This window comes from Hypomesus nipponensis, chromosome 18, assembly GCF_054491055.1.
Source record: "Hypomesus nipponensis isolate SF chromosome 18, ASM5449105v1, whole genome shotgun sequence".
Taxonomy (NCBI): Eukaryota; Metazoa; Chordata; class Actinopteri; order Osmeriformes; family Osmeridae; genus Hypomesus; species Hypomesus nipponensis.
The window spans coordinates 2,818,249-2,832,227 of NC_140378.1; the positions used below are offsets into that span (position 1 = coordinate 2,818,249).

Here is a 13,979-nt window from a genome sequence, read left to right on the forward strand (position 1 = left end):
ATCCGTTTATTTTTAACCCCCTTGTGGCCCCCTTAATGTAGAATGTGAATTATGAATATTGCATTTTGCCTGTTAGTGCCTGCACTGCAGTGAAGAAAACTATACGACAGGAATGTTTATACAACTGACCACAGCTTTCCCTTACTCGGTTGAAATTGTCCAGAACCTCTACATATACCCCTTTAGCACTGTCGGGGAGACAAGTAAAGGACAAGCTGACAGATAAGGCTTCAGAATTCTCGCGCGGTTTCCAAGCAGCGTCACGAATGGATTTAAATACATTGAGCTGACGTAGGGATGAACTGAACGACCAACGAGCGAAGTAGCTCAAACGTTGTGTTTCGTTGATTACCTTGCTTTTTAGCATACTAAATATCCTCAAATATGCCTCGCGTGTATGTTGGGCGTCTGAGTTATCATGTTCGTGAAAAAGACCTCCAGAGATTTTTTAGTGGATATGGAAAGCTTATGGAAATCGATTTGAAAAATGGGTGAGTGAGCAAGGCGAGCCTACGCTACTGTACAGTAGCTAGAACAACGTCACTCACTGGTCGTGCAAATGACCTACTGTAGTGAGCTTAGCTAGGAAATAGTGCACCTATTGTTCCCTAAATGCCGTGTTAGTTTACTTTTGTTGATTTAAACTGTCAAAGTTGTAGTTTAGATGTATCTTGCTGTCTAGCCAGGTACAGTAACGACTTAGTTCATTGCATGGTTCCAACCGCATGGCCAAAATGGCTGTAACGTTAGCCATGTTTTTGTAGTTGGCTAGCTAGCTGTCTTGCTCCAAATGCGCTCCTGCAAGTAATCATAAAGAAACTTTACGGGCTATATTGTGTAGAGACACCACGCATAGCATACATTTTGAATTGAATGCTTAATGTTTAGATACGGATTTGTGGAGTTCGAAGACAACCGGGACGCTGACGACGCAGTGTATGAGCTAAATGGGAAGGAGTTGTGTGGCGAACGCGTCATTATCGAACATGCCAGAGGACCGCGACGTGACCGGGATGGATACGGTGGGGGTCACGGGGGAAGTGGGCGCAGTAAGTGCAGTGTATTCCTAAATACTCCTTCTCCCTTTTCTCCTGGAGTTTTAGTCTGGAGAAATTATGATCTGCACACGTGTAGGAAGTGATCCTGCTGACAACTGATAAAGCAGATGGGTCTAACTGGTAGTTTCGGCATGTTGAGTGCATGCTATCGGAATAAACGTCAAGTAGCAAACGTGAGTTAGTTAATATGGTCTCCCTTTGCCACGGGGTAGGAATGTGATGGTGTAAATACACGTTTTTTTGTAATTTCAATGAACATGTATACTGTCCATAAGGTTCCCCTCTAGGTTATTGTGAATACTTCCATCTAAGAAGAAAATGTTTGTTATGTTCCCATGTGCAGCACTTGATCATGTTTGTGGACAATCTAGGTTACCTGAAATTGGATCATACTTTAGTTTTCAAAAACAAATATTTTATTAGTTGGATTGATGTATGATTGAAAATGTTCATAATGACCTTCTCTTCTCCAGTGTTAGCTTCCTGGAGGATGTTAACTTTTAAATATTTTTTTTTATTGTCAGCAAATGTATTTACAACTGCAATACATCCATGTAGTTTGGTTAGTTAAATACCATTACATGTGAAATGTTTTTCTTCAGTTTGATTTTTTTCAACATTAACAAAAGTCCTTGATGTTTCAATTTGAAAGAGTCCAGTTGCGGGCTGAGTCCGAGTCCATTGAGGCTAAAGATGACTGGCTAAGATGACTGCCTGTCCCGTTTGGCCTTGGCTTTCACCTTACAATGTGTGTGTGACCTTTGCCCCTTGACCCTTGGCTGACCTAACCGGAAGCCATGATGACAGCAGCCTTTTGCCAATAGACCAGGGGTGATGGTGAGGATTCCCATTGGTTTCTATGTTGACAGAATAAGTGGAGCGATCTTTGTTACCGCTTACTGTAAGTCAGAAAACCAAACTTGATAATATTTAGGTCAACCAGTCAAAACGAGAACTCTGTAGTGTAATGATGACAAGATGGCAGTCTTACAAAATCTTAAGCAGTTTTGAGGAAGACCCTTTATCTGTGTTCCTAGGTTCCATGGTGTGCTAGAGCATCACTGTCCATCTGTTGACAAGGCTAAAGCACGACCACCGTCTTGCCCAGCCAAACATGCTGTGTAGCTGCTAACAGATACAGTGGTGTTCATAGCAGAGAACCACCTCCCAGAGGCTGTACAGACTTACTAAGACCCAGTGCCCAAGGCTTGTACCGAAATGTTTGTGTTGACCTCACCAGTGGACACATCATAAGAGTGTAAACCTTCTGTCCCTGCTAGCAAGCAGTTTCTTGTGTTTAGCTAAGCCCCACAGTCATAGGGCTGTCTGTACCAGGGTGTCGGGGTCTGACTGTGTGTGTCCTGTCCTCCTAAAGGCAGTAGTGGTGGTTACAGCAGCAGGAGCCGTACTGGCAGGGACAAGTATGGGCCGCCAGTCCGCACAGAGTATCGGCTAATCGTGGAAAACCTGTCGAGTCGCTGCAGCTGGCAGGACCTCAAGGTAACCGAAAGAGGACGTGGTGGGTTGCTGTAATAAACTTGAAAGTTTGTTTTTAGATGCCAGGCTGGTGGTCTGACTTCAGTTTCCGCTCTCGTGTCTGGCAGGATTTCATGCGACAGGCCGGCGAGGTCACGTACGCAGACGCGCACAAGGAGCGCACCAATGAGGGCGTGATCGAGTTTCGCTCCCACTCGGACATGAAGCGGGCCCTGGACAAGCTGGATGGGACTGACATCAACGGCAGGAAGATCCGCCTGGTGGAGGACCGGCCCCGCCGCCGCCGCCGCTCCTACTCCGACAGCCGCTCCAGGTGAGACAGTGGGGGCTCCAGGTGAGACGGTGGGGGCTCCAGGTGAGACGGTGGGGGCTCCAGGTGAGACGGTGGGGGCTCCAGGTGAGACGGTGGGGCCCCCAGGTGAGACGGTGGGGGCTCCAGGTGAGACGGTGGGGCCCCAGGTGAGACGGTGGGGCCCCCAGGTGAGAGGGGAGGCCCCCAGGTGAGAGGGGAGGCCCGTAGGAGGGCAGGGGACGTTGTTGTGCTGCACTCAGCCTTGTAGTGGGGTTTAATGTGCCTGGTCCAGATGACTGTTGAGCAGTGTAGCTGGTCCTGTCATTTGACTGGTCCCTCCTCCTCCAGGTCTCGCAGCTGCCGTCGTTCTCGCAGCAGGAGCTCCCAGAGCCGCTCCAGATCTCGCTCCAGGTAATGTGGCTCTCCTTCCCCTCTCCCTCCCGCCTCTTACCCATAACCCTCTGCCCTTTTCTTCTTTATTCTCCTGTATAAATACCACCCCCCCCCCCCCCCACCCATCCCCATACAAAGACAAGTAACTTCAGTGTCCTGAGTTTCTAAACATTCCAGGTTCTGTCCCATCTTGCAGTTCTCGTTCCCACAACCACAAGAGACGGCGTTCCAGGTCTGACAGGAAGGCTCGTTCCAAGTCGGCTTCCAATAAATCCCGCTCTCGCACCCGCAAGTCCCGCTCCCGCTCAGGCAACAGGAAGTCCCGCTCCAAGTCCCGCTCCAAGTCCCGCTCCAAGTCCCGCTCCAAGTCCCGCTCCAAGTCCCGCTCCAAGTCCCGCTCCAAGTCCCGCTCCAAGTCCCGCTCCAAGTCCCGCTCCAAGTCCCGCTCCAAGTCCCGCTCCAAGTCCCGCTCCAAGTCCCGCTCCAAGTCCCGCTCCAAGGTGACGTCTGAGCGGGATTCCCGCAGCCAGTCCAAGGAGTCCAAGTCTGTCATTAAGAAGTCCCGGAGCCGCTCCGCCTCTCCCATGGAGAATGGGACTGAGGAGCCCAGGGCCAAGTCTGGCTCCCGCTCCCCCTCCCCGCCCACAGACAAGCGCCGCTCGAAATCGGCAGAGAAGCGCTCAGTCTCCCGCTCCAAATCCCGCTCTCCGTCTCGCTCCAAGTCCCGCTCTCCGTCTCGCTCCAGGTCTCGATCCACCTCCCAGGATTAGGGTCCCATCAGTCGTCTTCCTGTTTGCTTCATGCGTGTCCTGATGTCCACAAGACATCCCTGGAGTGGGGAGGATGTTGGTGTGGCTGACCTAGAGCAGCCCTGGGGGGCGGATCCTGTGTAGAGTTGACACGATTGGCTCCCTCACCGCCGCAGTCACGTAAACTTCATCTACACTGTGTCGTTTTGTGGCAGTTGTTAACGCTGCTCATCTTGACTCCCTCCCAGTTTTTCTTTATTGTATATTCATTGTACATGGAGCTTTTCAAAACAGGCTTTGTAATGAGGTCATGCCTGTTCTTTGATTTGAGTTTGTTTACTTTGGCTTTAAATGTTATCTTTTGGTCATAACCAGATCAAATACTTTTGTGGAGCTTGATTTTTCTTAATTTAATTTCACATGAAAAATGTAATGGAGAAGACCTTGATTAGGTCCTTATTTGTCTACTGCTTGTTAAAGAAACAGGATGTAGTTAGGTAAGCCTGATGGTAAATGGAGTCTTAACAGGTTTGGCCTGAGGAACACCACCAGAATTGGACTTGTCAAGGGTCTTACCAAATAACTTAAGTTGGGCCCAGTCAACCAGGTTGTACATGTTCGAGCGCCCGTCGCACCCTAAAACACAGCTGAGACTCAGTTCAAATTTATGTAACCATGTCAATCTTTTTTGTTTTTTATTACATTTAATAAAAAATCTTATTAAAATGCACTGGTTTGTGTATTGCATGTGATATGTTTTCAATTTGTCAATGGGAGGTTGAATACAAATTAAGAATCAAACGAGGCTTGTCATTTAACCTTTTACAGCTTGTGGTTTTCAAAATCATCGATGAAATGATGTACAGCCATTATGGAAGTAGGACGGTACATCAGAGGAGAGCTGAGGGTACGATGTATAAAGTGACTGTTCCACGCATGCGCTATGAGACATCCATACGCGCAGGAGATACCGCTGGTAAGCCAAATTGAATTTAGGAATGGGATTGATCAGCAAGCATGAACTCATTTTACCGTTACTGTAATCCAATAACCGTCGCAGACATTGTCATCTTTAAATTGCAATCTTAATAAATGGTAAGATTTAAATTGTTAATGTGGTTGACAGATGCAGCGTGCATGGACTTAAGAATATAATTAGCAATAAAGCTATATGGTACCACTGATGTAAAATAAATACATTTTCTGTATAGTGTTATTAGGGCGACCGCAGAATGATAATGGTGGTGGCGTTCCTTTTTTCGCTTGTCATGAAACGACGCTTATTCATTCGAGGTTGCCAGGATTGGTTGGGTTCATTTTTAGAAATAGAATAGTCTCAGCTTTTTCCCTCAATTTGCTCCAAGGGTTTCTGATCCTCCGCCATTTTAACGGAATTGTTCCGTTTTGAGAAAATTAATAATATAATCTAAGGTTTTTATTTTGTGGATCGACTTTTGTTCTTTGGAGGTTTTGTAAATTGGCTAAAATGGGGTTTTAAAATGCCATAAAGTCACGCGAGGTGACGGCGAATGGGATTCTGTTTTAATGAAGAGCAATGCCTGTACTTAAGCTGCCTACTGTACTTTCCATCTCTGTATTGCTTTAGGGATGTATGATACGCAGCCACTGTGTCCCCAGTAGCAGTCAAGAAACCAGTGCTCGTGCTTCAATTTCTGTACAGAAATCTCACAATTGCCACTCCAGTTTCACCTCATCAAAAGGAAATTAATTGAATTACTATGGGCAGTTTTACATTTCTGTCGATGACACCCATTGACTTTTCTTGGAAGGTTGAGAACTAATCCACCTCACAGTTTCTCATCTCATTAGAGAAGACCATCTGGCATTCACTTACATGAAGTTTAAAACTTTCTGTACTGGAGTAGCTGGTGGTTTATCTCGTCTCTTTGTCTTTTTCCAGTGGCAGTGACGGAGGTTGGCCATGAGTGCCAAAGTGGACACAGAAGCTCTGCCCCAAGAACCTAAAGACTCAGTGACCCCTGACCCCACCCCTAGCGATGAATTGTCCTCCAATGACAATCAGGCAAAGAAGCTACGCACCACGACCACGACAACTCTCCTCCTGCCTGGTAAGAGCTGGGAAGACTGCATGGATGTATCAATGATGTATTCAAATTCAGCAATCCCTCACAGCGTAGTAACCCATTTTTCCCTCCCTATCGCCCCTCAGCTCTCCCAGCCCAGGAGGTGGGTGTGGCTCCAGCTGCTGATGCAGGTTTGGGAGATGGACCTGGAGACGTGGCCACGCCTCTCGCCGCTCATGTGGGCGGGGCCTGCAGCATTGTCCATGTGCTGGAGTGGAAAGAGGGGATGGCCATTCTACCCAGCAGCAGCCTCAAGGTGACACTCTATGTAAACTTGTACGAGACAGACACAGGGTTAAATCAACATTACGATATAAGACTGTGTGTGCTAAAGCCATGGTATTTCCATACGCATATTTCCATCCACAGGTCTTAGACAGTAACGCTGGCAACCTGCATGGTCACAGATCTGACACAGTGTCTTGTGTATGTCTGTACAGTTCTGTGTGAGCGAGGTCGGACCTCTGGGTGTGGTCAGCCCAGCCATAACATGCAGAGCTGATCCAACGGCAGGAACTTCTGGGAAGTCTGCAGACGCACAGACCAAACCCACTGATCGAACAGGTGAGCAGCAGGCAGCCTCACTGTAGCAGGACAGGAAGGTCACTATGTCCACTAAGTGATCATAAACTGATGAGTAAAGCAAGTAAAGCTTATTTTCTCCAAAATTTGTGGCTGTTATTTTGTTGAGGTCCCACCTCCTGTTTGTCCTGGCAATATCTCCAGCACCTCTCCTCTCACTCCTGCTTCTCTGCAGATGTGCCTCCCCAAAGTTCTGTTCAAGGCTCGGCTGTGGAGCAACTCTACGACAGACCGATCAAGACAGAGCCCGAGGTCCAGGGATTTCTGGGAGGTGCAGTCCGAAGGGAGGGCTGTGAGCCACTGATGCAGAGAACCTACCCAGCCGAGCTACGCAGGGAGCCAATGACAGAGAAGTAAGAGAACAGCGCTCTTGGACAGCCCTGTGCAAGTGTGCACACACACAGACACACACACACAGACTCCTGTTGGCTCTTCCTTCAGGAGGAGCGTGAAGGCCCACAGGCCTGAGCCTGCGCACAAACCCACACAGACACACACACTAACACATAGACACACTCCCGTGGGCTCTTCATTCAGGCGGAGCGTGGGCGTGGAGAAGGTTCCGGCAGGGGGCAGGGTGTCGTCTCTGAACCCTGAACTGCTAAAGCCAATGAAGAAGAGGAAGAGGAAGGAGTACCTGAGTCCGTCTGAGGAAGACTCTGACCTGGATGCCCTGGTGAGGGAGCGGCGGTTCACAGTAGTCACACAGTAACATACAGCAGGATGTGGAGGTCTTACACATGGCATTTGATTTCAGGAGGAGAAGATGGAGCTGGACATGAAGGCAGAGGACATACACCACAGAGCAGGTAAGGCTCATTCGAATCATTTGCTGATTCACCCATTCACGGATTGATTCATCCATGGTTCATCCATGTCTGTGTGTGGGACCCGGCCCGCAGGTGCTGGAGATGGGAAGGAGGAGCCATGGACCTGGGCGCTCTACCTAGAGGAGCAGAAAGCGGTTGCAGCTCCAGTCAAGCTCTTCCAGGAGGTCTGTGTCATTTCCTGCTTATCGCTCTCCTGGTGCTGAGCTGTGTGTTGTATTGTACTGACAAGGCCTGAAGCTCCATGAAAAGGTGTGTTTGATGTTTTCCGTGATGTATTTTCAATGAAATGTGTGTCTATAAATGATGTGTGTGTCTGTGTGTGTAGTCTCAGAGAGTCCCCCAGTGTAAGAGCGGTTTCCGGCAAGGGATGAAACTGGAGGGCATTGACCCCCAGCACCCTTCCATGTACTTCGTCTTAACAGTGGCCGAGGTAGGTCTTCATAAACACCCCTTCTATAGCCCTTTCTGCTGTATCAGCATTTTTGTCCTCTCCACTGCTTTCACACTACTCGCGCACTACGGATGGTCCCTGCTAGTTCAAATCAAGCAGAGAACAAGAGGAGAGATAGACCAAAAAAGGATGAGGCAGAGAGAAAGAGAGGAGGGAGTAAGAGAATGAGAGCAAAAGGTTTCACAGACAAACTCCCTGGGGTGTTCTAGGTGTGTGGTTACAGGCTACGCCTCCATTTCGACGGCTACTCCGACTGCCATGACTTCTGGGTAAACGCCAACTCCCCGGACATCCATCCCGCTGGCTGGTGTGAGAGCACAGGACACAAACTGTACACCCCCAAAGGTGAAGTGCTGCTGGGCTTGGGCGGGGACGGGGGGTGGGGACGTGGGGACGTGGGGTGGGGGGGAGCTGTTGTGTCCTGATACTGAGCTACAAACCAGTATCTGTGTGTGTGTGTGTTTGCTTCCCAGGTTGTAAGGAGGAGGAGTTTACCTGGGCCAACTATCTGAGGATGACTAAAGCACAGGCTGCCCCCAAGGAGTTGTTTGCCAGTGCTGGCAGGGTACGTTTCCCAGCACTCTGCTCTCATGACGCAACATAGACCTTCATGACCTTTGGATGTGTGTGTGTGTGATTGTGTTTGACAGACTGACATGGACTGCGGGTTTGAGGTGGGCATGAAACTAGAGGCGGTCGACCGTATGAATCCCTCGCTCATCTGCGTAGCCACGGTAACCGACGTGGTGGACAAGCGCTTCCTGGTTCACTTTGACAACTGGGATGACACCTATGACTACTGGTGAGGCTCTGCCAACTCTGTTGCAACCTGCCAGAAATAGGAAATTACCCCTCTAAACAGGAAGTGAGGTCATGGCCACAGCCATTGTACAGCCCGGTTATAGCCTGCTCGTCTTGTACTTGATAGGTCAGTCTCGCCTTCTGTCTGTCACGTAGGTGTGATGCCAGCAGCCCATACATCCACCCCATTGGCTGGTGCCAGGAAAGGAACCTCCCCCTCACGCCACCGCAGGGTGAGTCTAGCCAGTTATTGGCGTGTCATCTTTGTTCCAGCCTGACCAACCCCGATGGTAGGAGTCTATCCTTTGTCCCGCGTGACTTGAGAGATAATTATGTGTAGCTGTTTAGCGCCGAGTACAGGCCCTCTGACTCACGCAGTGACTTGAAGGCACATAGAGTGCCCAGGCCCAGGTCTGGTACAGATATGACAGTGTGGTTCTGTCTGGTCAGACTACCCAGATCCAGGACGCTTCTCCTGGACTCGGTACCTGGATGAGACCGGTTCCACCGCAGTGTCTGCTGAGAACTTCACGGTGGTGAGTATATTTCTGGCCCTTTGGGACCCAGGACATTCAGTCAGACAGGATATACCAGCGCACTACTTAACCTGGACAGTGGCAGCACCAATATCATGAGCTATTAAAGGGGGGCTGGAGTGTGGGAGCTGTAAGATGTGGGATGGGTGTCTGTGATGCTCCGTAATGCATAATGTTTGTTTACATGATTGTGTTGTTTTATTTCCTTATATTGTCAGCGGCCAGCACATGGTTTCCTGCCCCAGATGCGTCTGGAGGTTGTGGACAAGAGGAGCCCTGGTCTGATCAGGGTGGCCACAGTGGAGGAGGTGGACACACACCGCATCAAGGTTGGTGTGTGTGTGTGTGGTGTCTGCAAAACATAACTTTTTGTGATGTCATATTTGAGATAAGATGTTGTTGTACTGTGTAGAGTGTAAACACAGACTGTTCCTTGGTATTGTTGGCACAGTATGTCGCTCTCGATAAGAAATGTCATACCAAATGAATAAAATGTCAAATGTATACGTGTGTGTATCCTGTCTCCCCTCTGTCTAACCAGGTTCACTATGATGGCTGGAGTCACATGTACGATGAGTGGATGGACTCTGACAACGGGGACCTTCATCCTGTGGGCTGGTGTGAGAGCACCGGTCACCCCCTGAAGGTGCCCCCCCGAGAATCCAAAACACAGCAGCCCCCAGGTAAAAGCCTCCACACTCTGTACCGCATCTTATGAAACAGTATTATCCAGGGCTGCTGAACTAGTTTCATAGGTCTCCATCTCTACCTCTAAACCCTGTAGCTTCGTGAACCCTCCTGATGTCACCAGAAGCATTTATTTTTCCCTCCAGTGAATGGAGCTTTCAACTTAGCGATTTTACATCAGCGATTCCTGTTTGTGTCCTCTTAATAGCTTTCATTGACTACTTCTATGCCCTTTCTATTTACGGGTGTGTTATGTACGTGTGTGTGTGTGCATGCGTTTGTGTGTGCGTGTGTGTGTGTGTTTATGCATCCATGTGTGCGTGCGTGTGCATGTGTGTGTGTGTGTATAAAGGTCCCAGGGAACCCACCACTACAAGTCAGTCCAGTTACCCCTCCATGGCCTGTAAAAGCCTCAGCCACCCCAGAAGCACCAAGTACAGCTTCCACCACAGGTCAGCCTGTCCACAGCCTCACTCCTTCTAGCACCGCCACCCTATGGCTGCCATAACTGGAGCTCTCCAATTCCAGTACAAGTGTGGAACCGTGTTCTGAAATATGTTTAAAGCAGTACAATGTATTTCTTCCATTCCTTTGTTACTTCAAAAGTACTTACTTTGAAAGTCAATGGGGATTGAACATCAAATGGACAGTGTATTTCATCAGGTTCAAGTTGTGCTTTCTGATTTGCTGAGGGAGTCAGTCTTACTATGTTACTCAGGAAGTGTCCCACACCGGGGTGTGACGGCTCGGGCCATGTGACTGGTCGGTTCACTGCGCATCACTGTCTGTCAGGCTGCCCGTTGGCTGAGCGGAACCAGGGTCGGCTGAAGGCAGACCTATCAGACACAGAAGCGGGTGGGGCCAAAAGGAACTTGCTGGTCTTTGGCCAGAGGGCCAAGAAGTCGCGCTACGGCAGGTAACCACACATACACACACACATGCCTGCACACACACGCACGCACACACACACACACAGGTGGCTGAGATCGAGAAATGTATTGTGTGTGTGTGTGTGAGAGAGAGAGCAGGTGTTCAGGACTTCTAGATAACCCACTACCAGTGTTGGGTGTAACGCGTTACAATGTAATGCGTTACAGTAGTCTTTTGTTAGGTAACGAGTAACATAACGCGTTACGTATTGAATTGAATCAGAATCAGAATGGGATTTATTCGCCATGAAAGTTTGCACAGACAAGGAATTTGCTTTGGCAGGAAGGTGCATACCGTAAACATATAGGAATCTTACATTTAAATATGTGGTCTAACTATACTAAGGATACATAAACTAGCAGTACTAAGTGGAATGCAATTAAAATAAAATAGAATATACAATAAAGTAGAATATAAGTTGCCAATTTACAATATAAAATACAATTTAAAATACAAATATTACAGTAGTTGAGTGTAGTGCAAAAAGTTTTTAAGGACATTCAGTCAGTGTGAGCTTTGGCCTTGTTTGTTGAGGAGGCCAACAGCGGAAGGGAAGAAACTGTTTGTATGGCGTGAGGTTTTGGTCCTGAATGAATCCGTTACTAGTTCCTTGTTCAAACAAATAATGCGTTACTTAATTTAGTCTTTTAGTCGTAAGCCCTCAGCATGTAGCTAAAAGTCTAGGAAAGTTGAGGATCCTTTTCGCTAGCTAGGCTACCTGCAAAAACGTCTTAATCTACTAGACAGGTGGGTTCCCATTCATTCTCTTGGTTAGCAGTCTCACGAGCCCAATTTACCTAGCCTGGTCCTAACCAGACCCTCGTACATTTCATTTGTACAGAGGGTCTGGGATTGCTACGAGTGTTAACTTCCTTGAAGGCGGGTCCTCTGTTAAAGTTTAAAACTATTGGATCTGCCCAGAGCCACTCTGATCTGCCATAACCAATTGCAAGCGTTCGCCTTAGCCAACTCCTTCACCACTACTGTAACGGAGCTTGCTGCTGTAGCTAGAAAATCAAACTTTCCCCCAACCCTGTGGGGAGGAGGGCCACAACATCACGGCCACCAACAGCTTTAACTTATGGATATTCGGCAGCGTTGCCACAACCGCAGAATAGCTTTGCTTGCTTTCTCCACCGCCATTACTGAACTACTCAAACTAGTGCACGACATTAACGTCATCGTTCTCAGCCACTCCCTCTGTTCGCTGATTGGGCCGACACATTTTTTTTTTCTGAAAAACCGACTTCAAAGTCAAACTCCCAGACCTAGTACAGAAGAAAAATCCAAATTGAGCAGAAGTACGTAGGAGGGCAGAGCCAGGTTACAATTTACCCGGCGTAACATAAAAACATTGAATAATGTGTTGAACTCAAGCTTGTGTGATGTGTTGCTGTATCGTTCAGTGGTTTAGGTTTGGGATTATAGTACAGTAAGTAAAATAGTCTGGTTCAGTACAGAAGTGAACACCATTTTGCTACCATATACCTAGCTATAGCAGCTTGTTTTGCTCCTAGATTCAAACGTAGTCCTGGTAAATTGTAGAGCTAGCTAACTACTAGACTTCTGCTTGGCATTTTACAACATTATTTATTGATTAAAGAGTTTCTTGATAATGGTTGTTTGGCTATCGATTTTTATGTTTAACACGCAATTTATACTTTTGCATAAGTAGCCTACTATTTCCTGCATTCTTCGATAGTCAAACAAATGTCCGGGTGCACGTAACTCTGTCAGGCTATTGCATGTTGTACTTATGTTGATACATTTCTTATTTTTTGTTAGCCTACTGCATCCAATCAGCGACGAAGTGTAGTACCAACCCTTTCCGTTTTGAGTTAATGTAATGTGTTTTTGAGTTAATGTAATGTCGTTTCCAATTTGGGAGCATGTCTTTTTTATTTGGGGGGAGTGTTTTCATTTGGGGGATGCACTCATTAGTGGGTGTGATTTGCACTTCAGGGCCACCGTAGTCAACCCATTAAATGTGCCTTCTGGGCAAAAGAGTGACCAAGGTGAATTGTCTTAGAAATAAAACACTTTTCCTAATGTAACACAAAAGTAACTTCACGCCTTACTCTTTACAGTAAGTAACTAGTTACTTTACAAGGAATGTAACTGTAATTAGCTACTTTAAAAAGTAACGTTACCCAACACTGCCCACTACCCCTTAACATCCCCTCCTCCCTCATTCTCCTCCTCTTTTTCTTTCCTCTCCTCTTCCAAAGGATTGGCCGACCCCCGAAATACAGAAAGAATCAGCAAAGAACATACCAGTGTGAGTATCCCAGCGGTATGCCTCCCATTGGCACTGTGTGCACATTAAGAATCGGATGGGATCTGTCACTATTTTCAACTGCAATTCTGTGTGTGCATGTGTGCCTACCTGTGTTGTAGCCATGGCCTCGGAAGGCGTGTATCCATCTCTGTTCATGTCGGGCCTGTCGTGCCCACCAGACCGCCCCCTGTCTCTGTGCTGGGAGCAGCACTGCAAGCTGCTCCCTGGAGTCCAGGGAATACACGCCAGCCAAGTGGCCGCCTGGAAAGTAGAGGAGGTAACGCTCATAACACAGACAGACTCTCACTCTGGGACACACAACACCCAGATATTGACTTAAACTGACTCTGTTCTACACCAGCCTCTCACACTGTGTTAAGGTATTGGTTGTGTTTGTGTCCCAGGTGTTTGAGTTTGTCCAGAACCTGATTGGCTGTGAGGAACAGGCACGTCTCTTCAAAGAGGAAGTAAGTGTCGCTGTGGAGCACACAGAACTCAGACACTACAAAGACCTAGGCCTTTACCTTGATGACTGACTGAATATGAACATGTTTCATTTTGTTACCTGTGGCCAACGGTCTCTTAGGTTTGTTGATCTCCTGTCTGGGTGTCTTGCTGCTCCTGTTGAAACTCGGCTCCATGTCGTTGTCTGTAGATGATTGACGGGGAGGCCTTCCTTTTGCTAACCCAGACGGACATCGTCAAGATCATGAGCATCAAGCTGGGTCCTGCCCTCAAGATCTCCAATGCTATACTGATGTTCAAGAGCACCGACGAGGGCCTCAAGTGA

General features: G+C 47.9%; 2 protein-coding genes across 3 annotated transcripts; both read left to right on the forward strand.

Annotated features, from left to right (window-relative positions):
• Positions 1-270: 270 nt before the first annotated feature.
• LOC146250851 (uncharacterized) lies at positions 271-4,719 on the forward strand. 2 transcript variants are annotated; one of them, XM_084679887.1, is made up of 6 exons: positions 271-491; positions 889-1,049; positions 2,434-2,558; positions 2,663-2,868; positions 3,196-3,258; positions 3,437-4,719. In XM_084679887.1, the coding sequence occupies exons 1-6, from the start codon at positions 385-387 to the stop codon at positions 4,008-4,010; spliced, it is 1,236 nt and encodes a 411-aa protein (XP_084536013.1). In that variant the 5' UTR covers positions 271-384; the 3' UTR covers positions 4,011-4,719. The 2 variants fall into 2 exon arrangements, with proteins under 2 accessions (XP_084536013.1, XP_084536014.1); XM_084679888.1 differs by having other exon boundaries at positions 889-1,022.
• Positions 4,720-5,919: 1,200 nt separating this feature from the next.
• On the forward strand, positions 5,920-13,979 carry l3mbtl1 (L3MBTL histone methyl-lysine binding protein 1). The gene is made up of 21 exons (XM_084680334.1): positions 5,920-6,079; positions 6,181-6,350; positions 6,535-6,658; positions 6,852-7,029; positions 7,214-7,352; positions 7,434-7,485; positions 7,579-7,670; positions 7,832-7,936; positions 8,167-8,302; positions 8,431-8,522; positions 8,608-8,759; positions 8,915-8,991; positions 9,209-9,294; positions 9,513-9,623; positions 9,836-9,977; positions 10,334-10,433; positions 10,700-10,897; positions 13,140-13,189; positions 13,309-13,466; positions 13,594-13,656; positions 13,845-13,979. Exons 1-21 carry the CDS (start codon positions 5,932-5,934, stop codon positions 13,977-13,979), a joined length of 2,508 nt encoding a protein of 835 aa, XP_084536460.1. The 5' UTR covers positions 5,920-5,931.

Bases quoted from the DNA above. Each gene is read 5' to 3' on its own strand.
- LOC146250851 (XM_084679887.1), top strand. From the start codon at position 385: ATGCCTCGCGTGTATGTTGGGCGTCTGAGTTATCATGTTCGTGAAAAA. The intron at 492-888 runs GTGAGTGAGCAA...CTTAATGTTTAG, and splicing joins GAAATCGATTTGAAAAATGG to ATACGGATTTGTGGAGTTCG. The intron at 3,259-3,436 runs GTAATGTGGCTC...CCCATCTTGCAG, and splicing joins CGCTCCAGATCTCGCTCCAG to TTCTCGTTCCCACAACCACA.
- l3mbtl1 (XM_084680334.1), top strand. From the start codon at position 5,932: ATGAGTGCCAAAGTGGACACAGAAGCTCTGCCCCAAGAACCTAAAGAC. The intron at 6,351-6,534 runs GTGACACTCTAT...ATGTCTGTACAG, and splicing joins TACCCAGCAGCAGCCTCAAG to TTCTGTGTGAGCGAGGTCGG. The intron at 13,190-13,308 runs GTGAGTATCCCA...CCTGTGTTGTAG, and splicing joins TCAGCAAAGAACATACCAGT to CCATGGCCTCGGAAGGCGTG.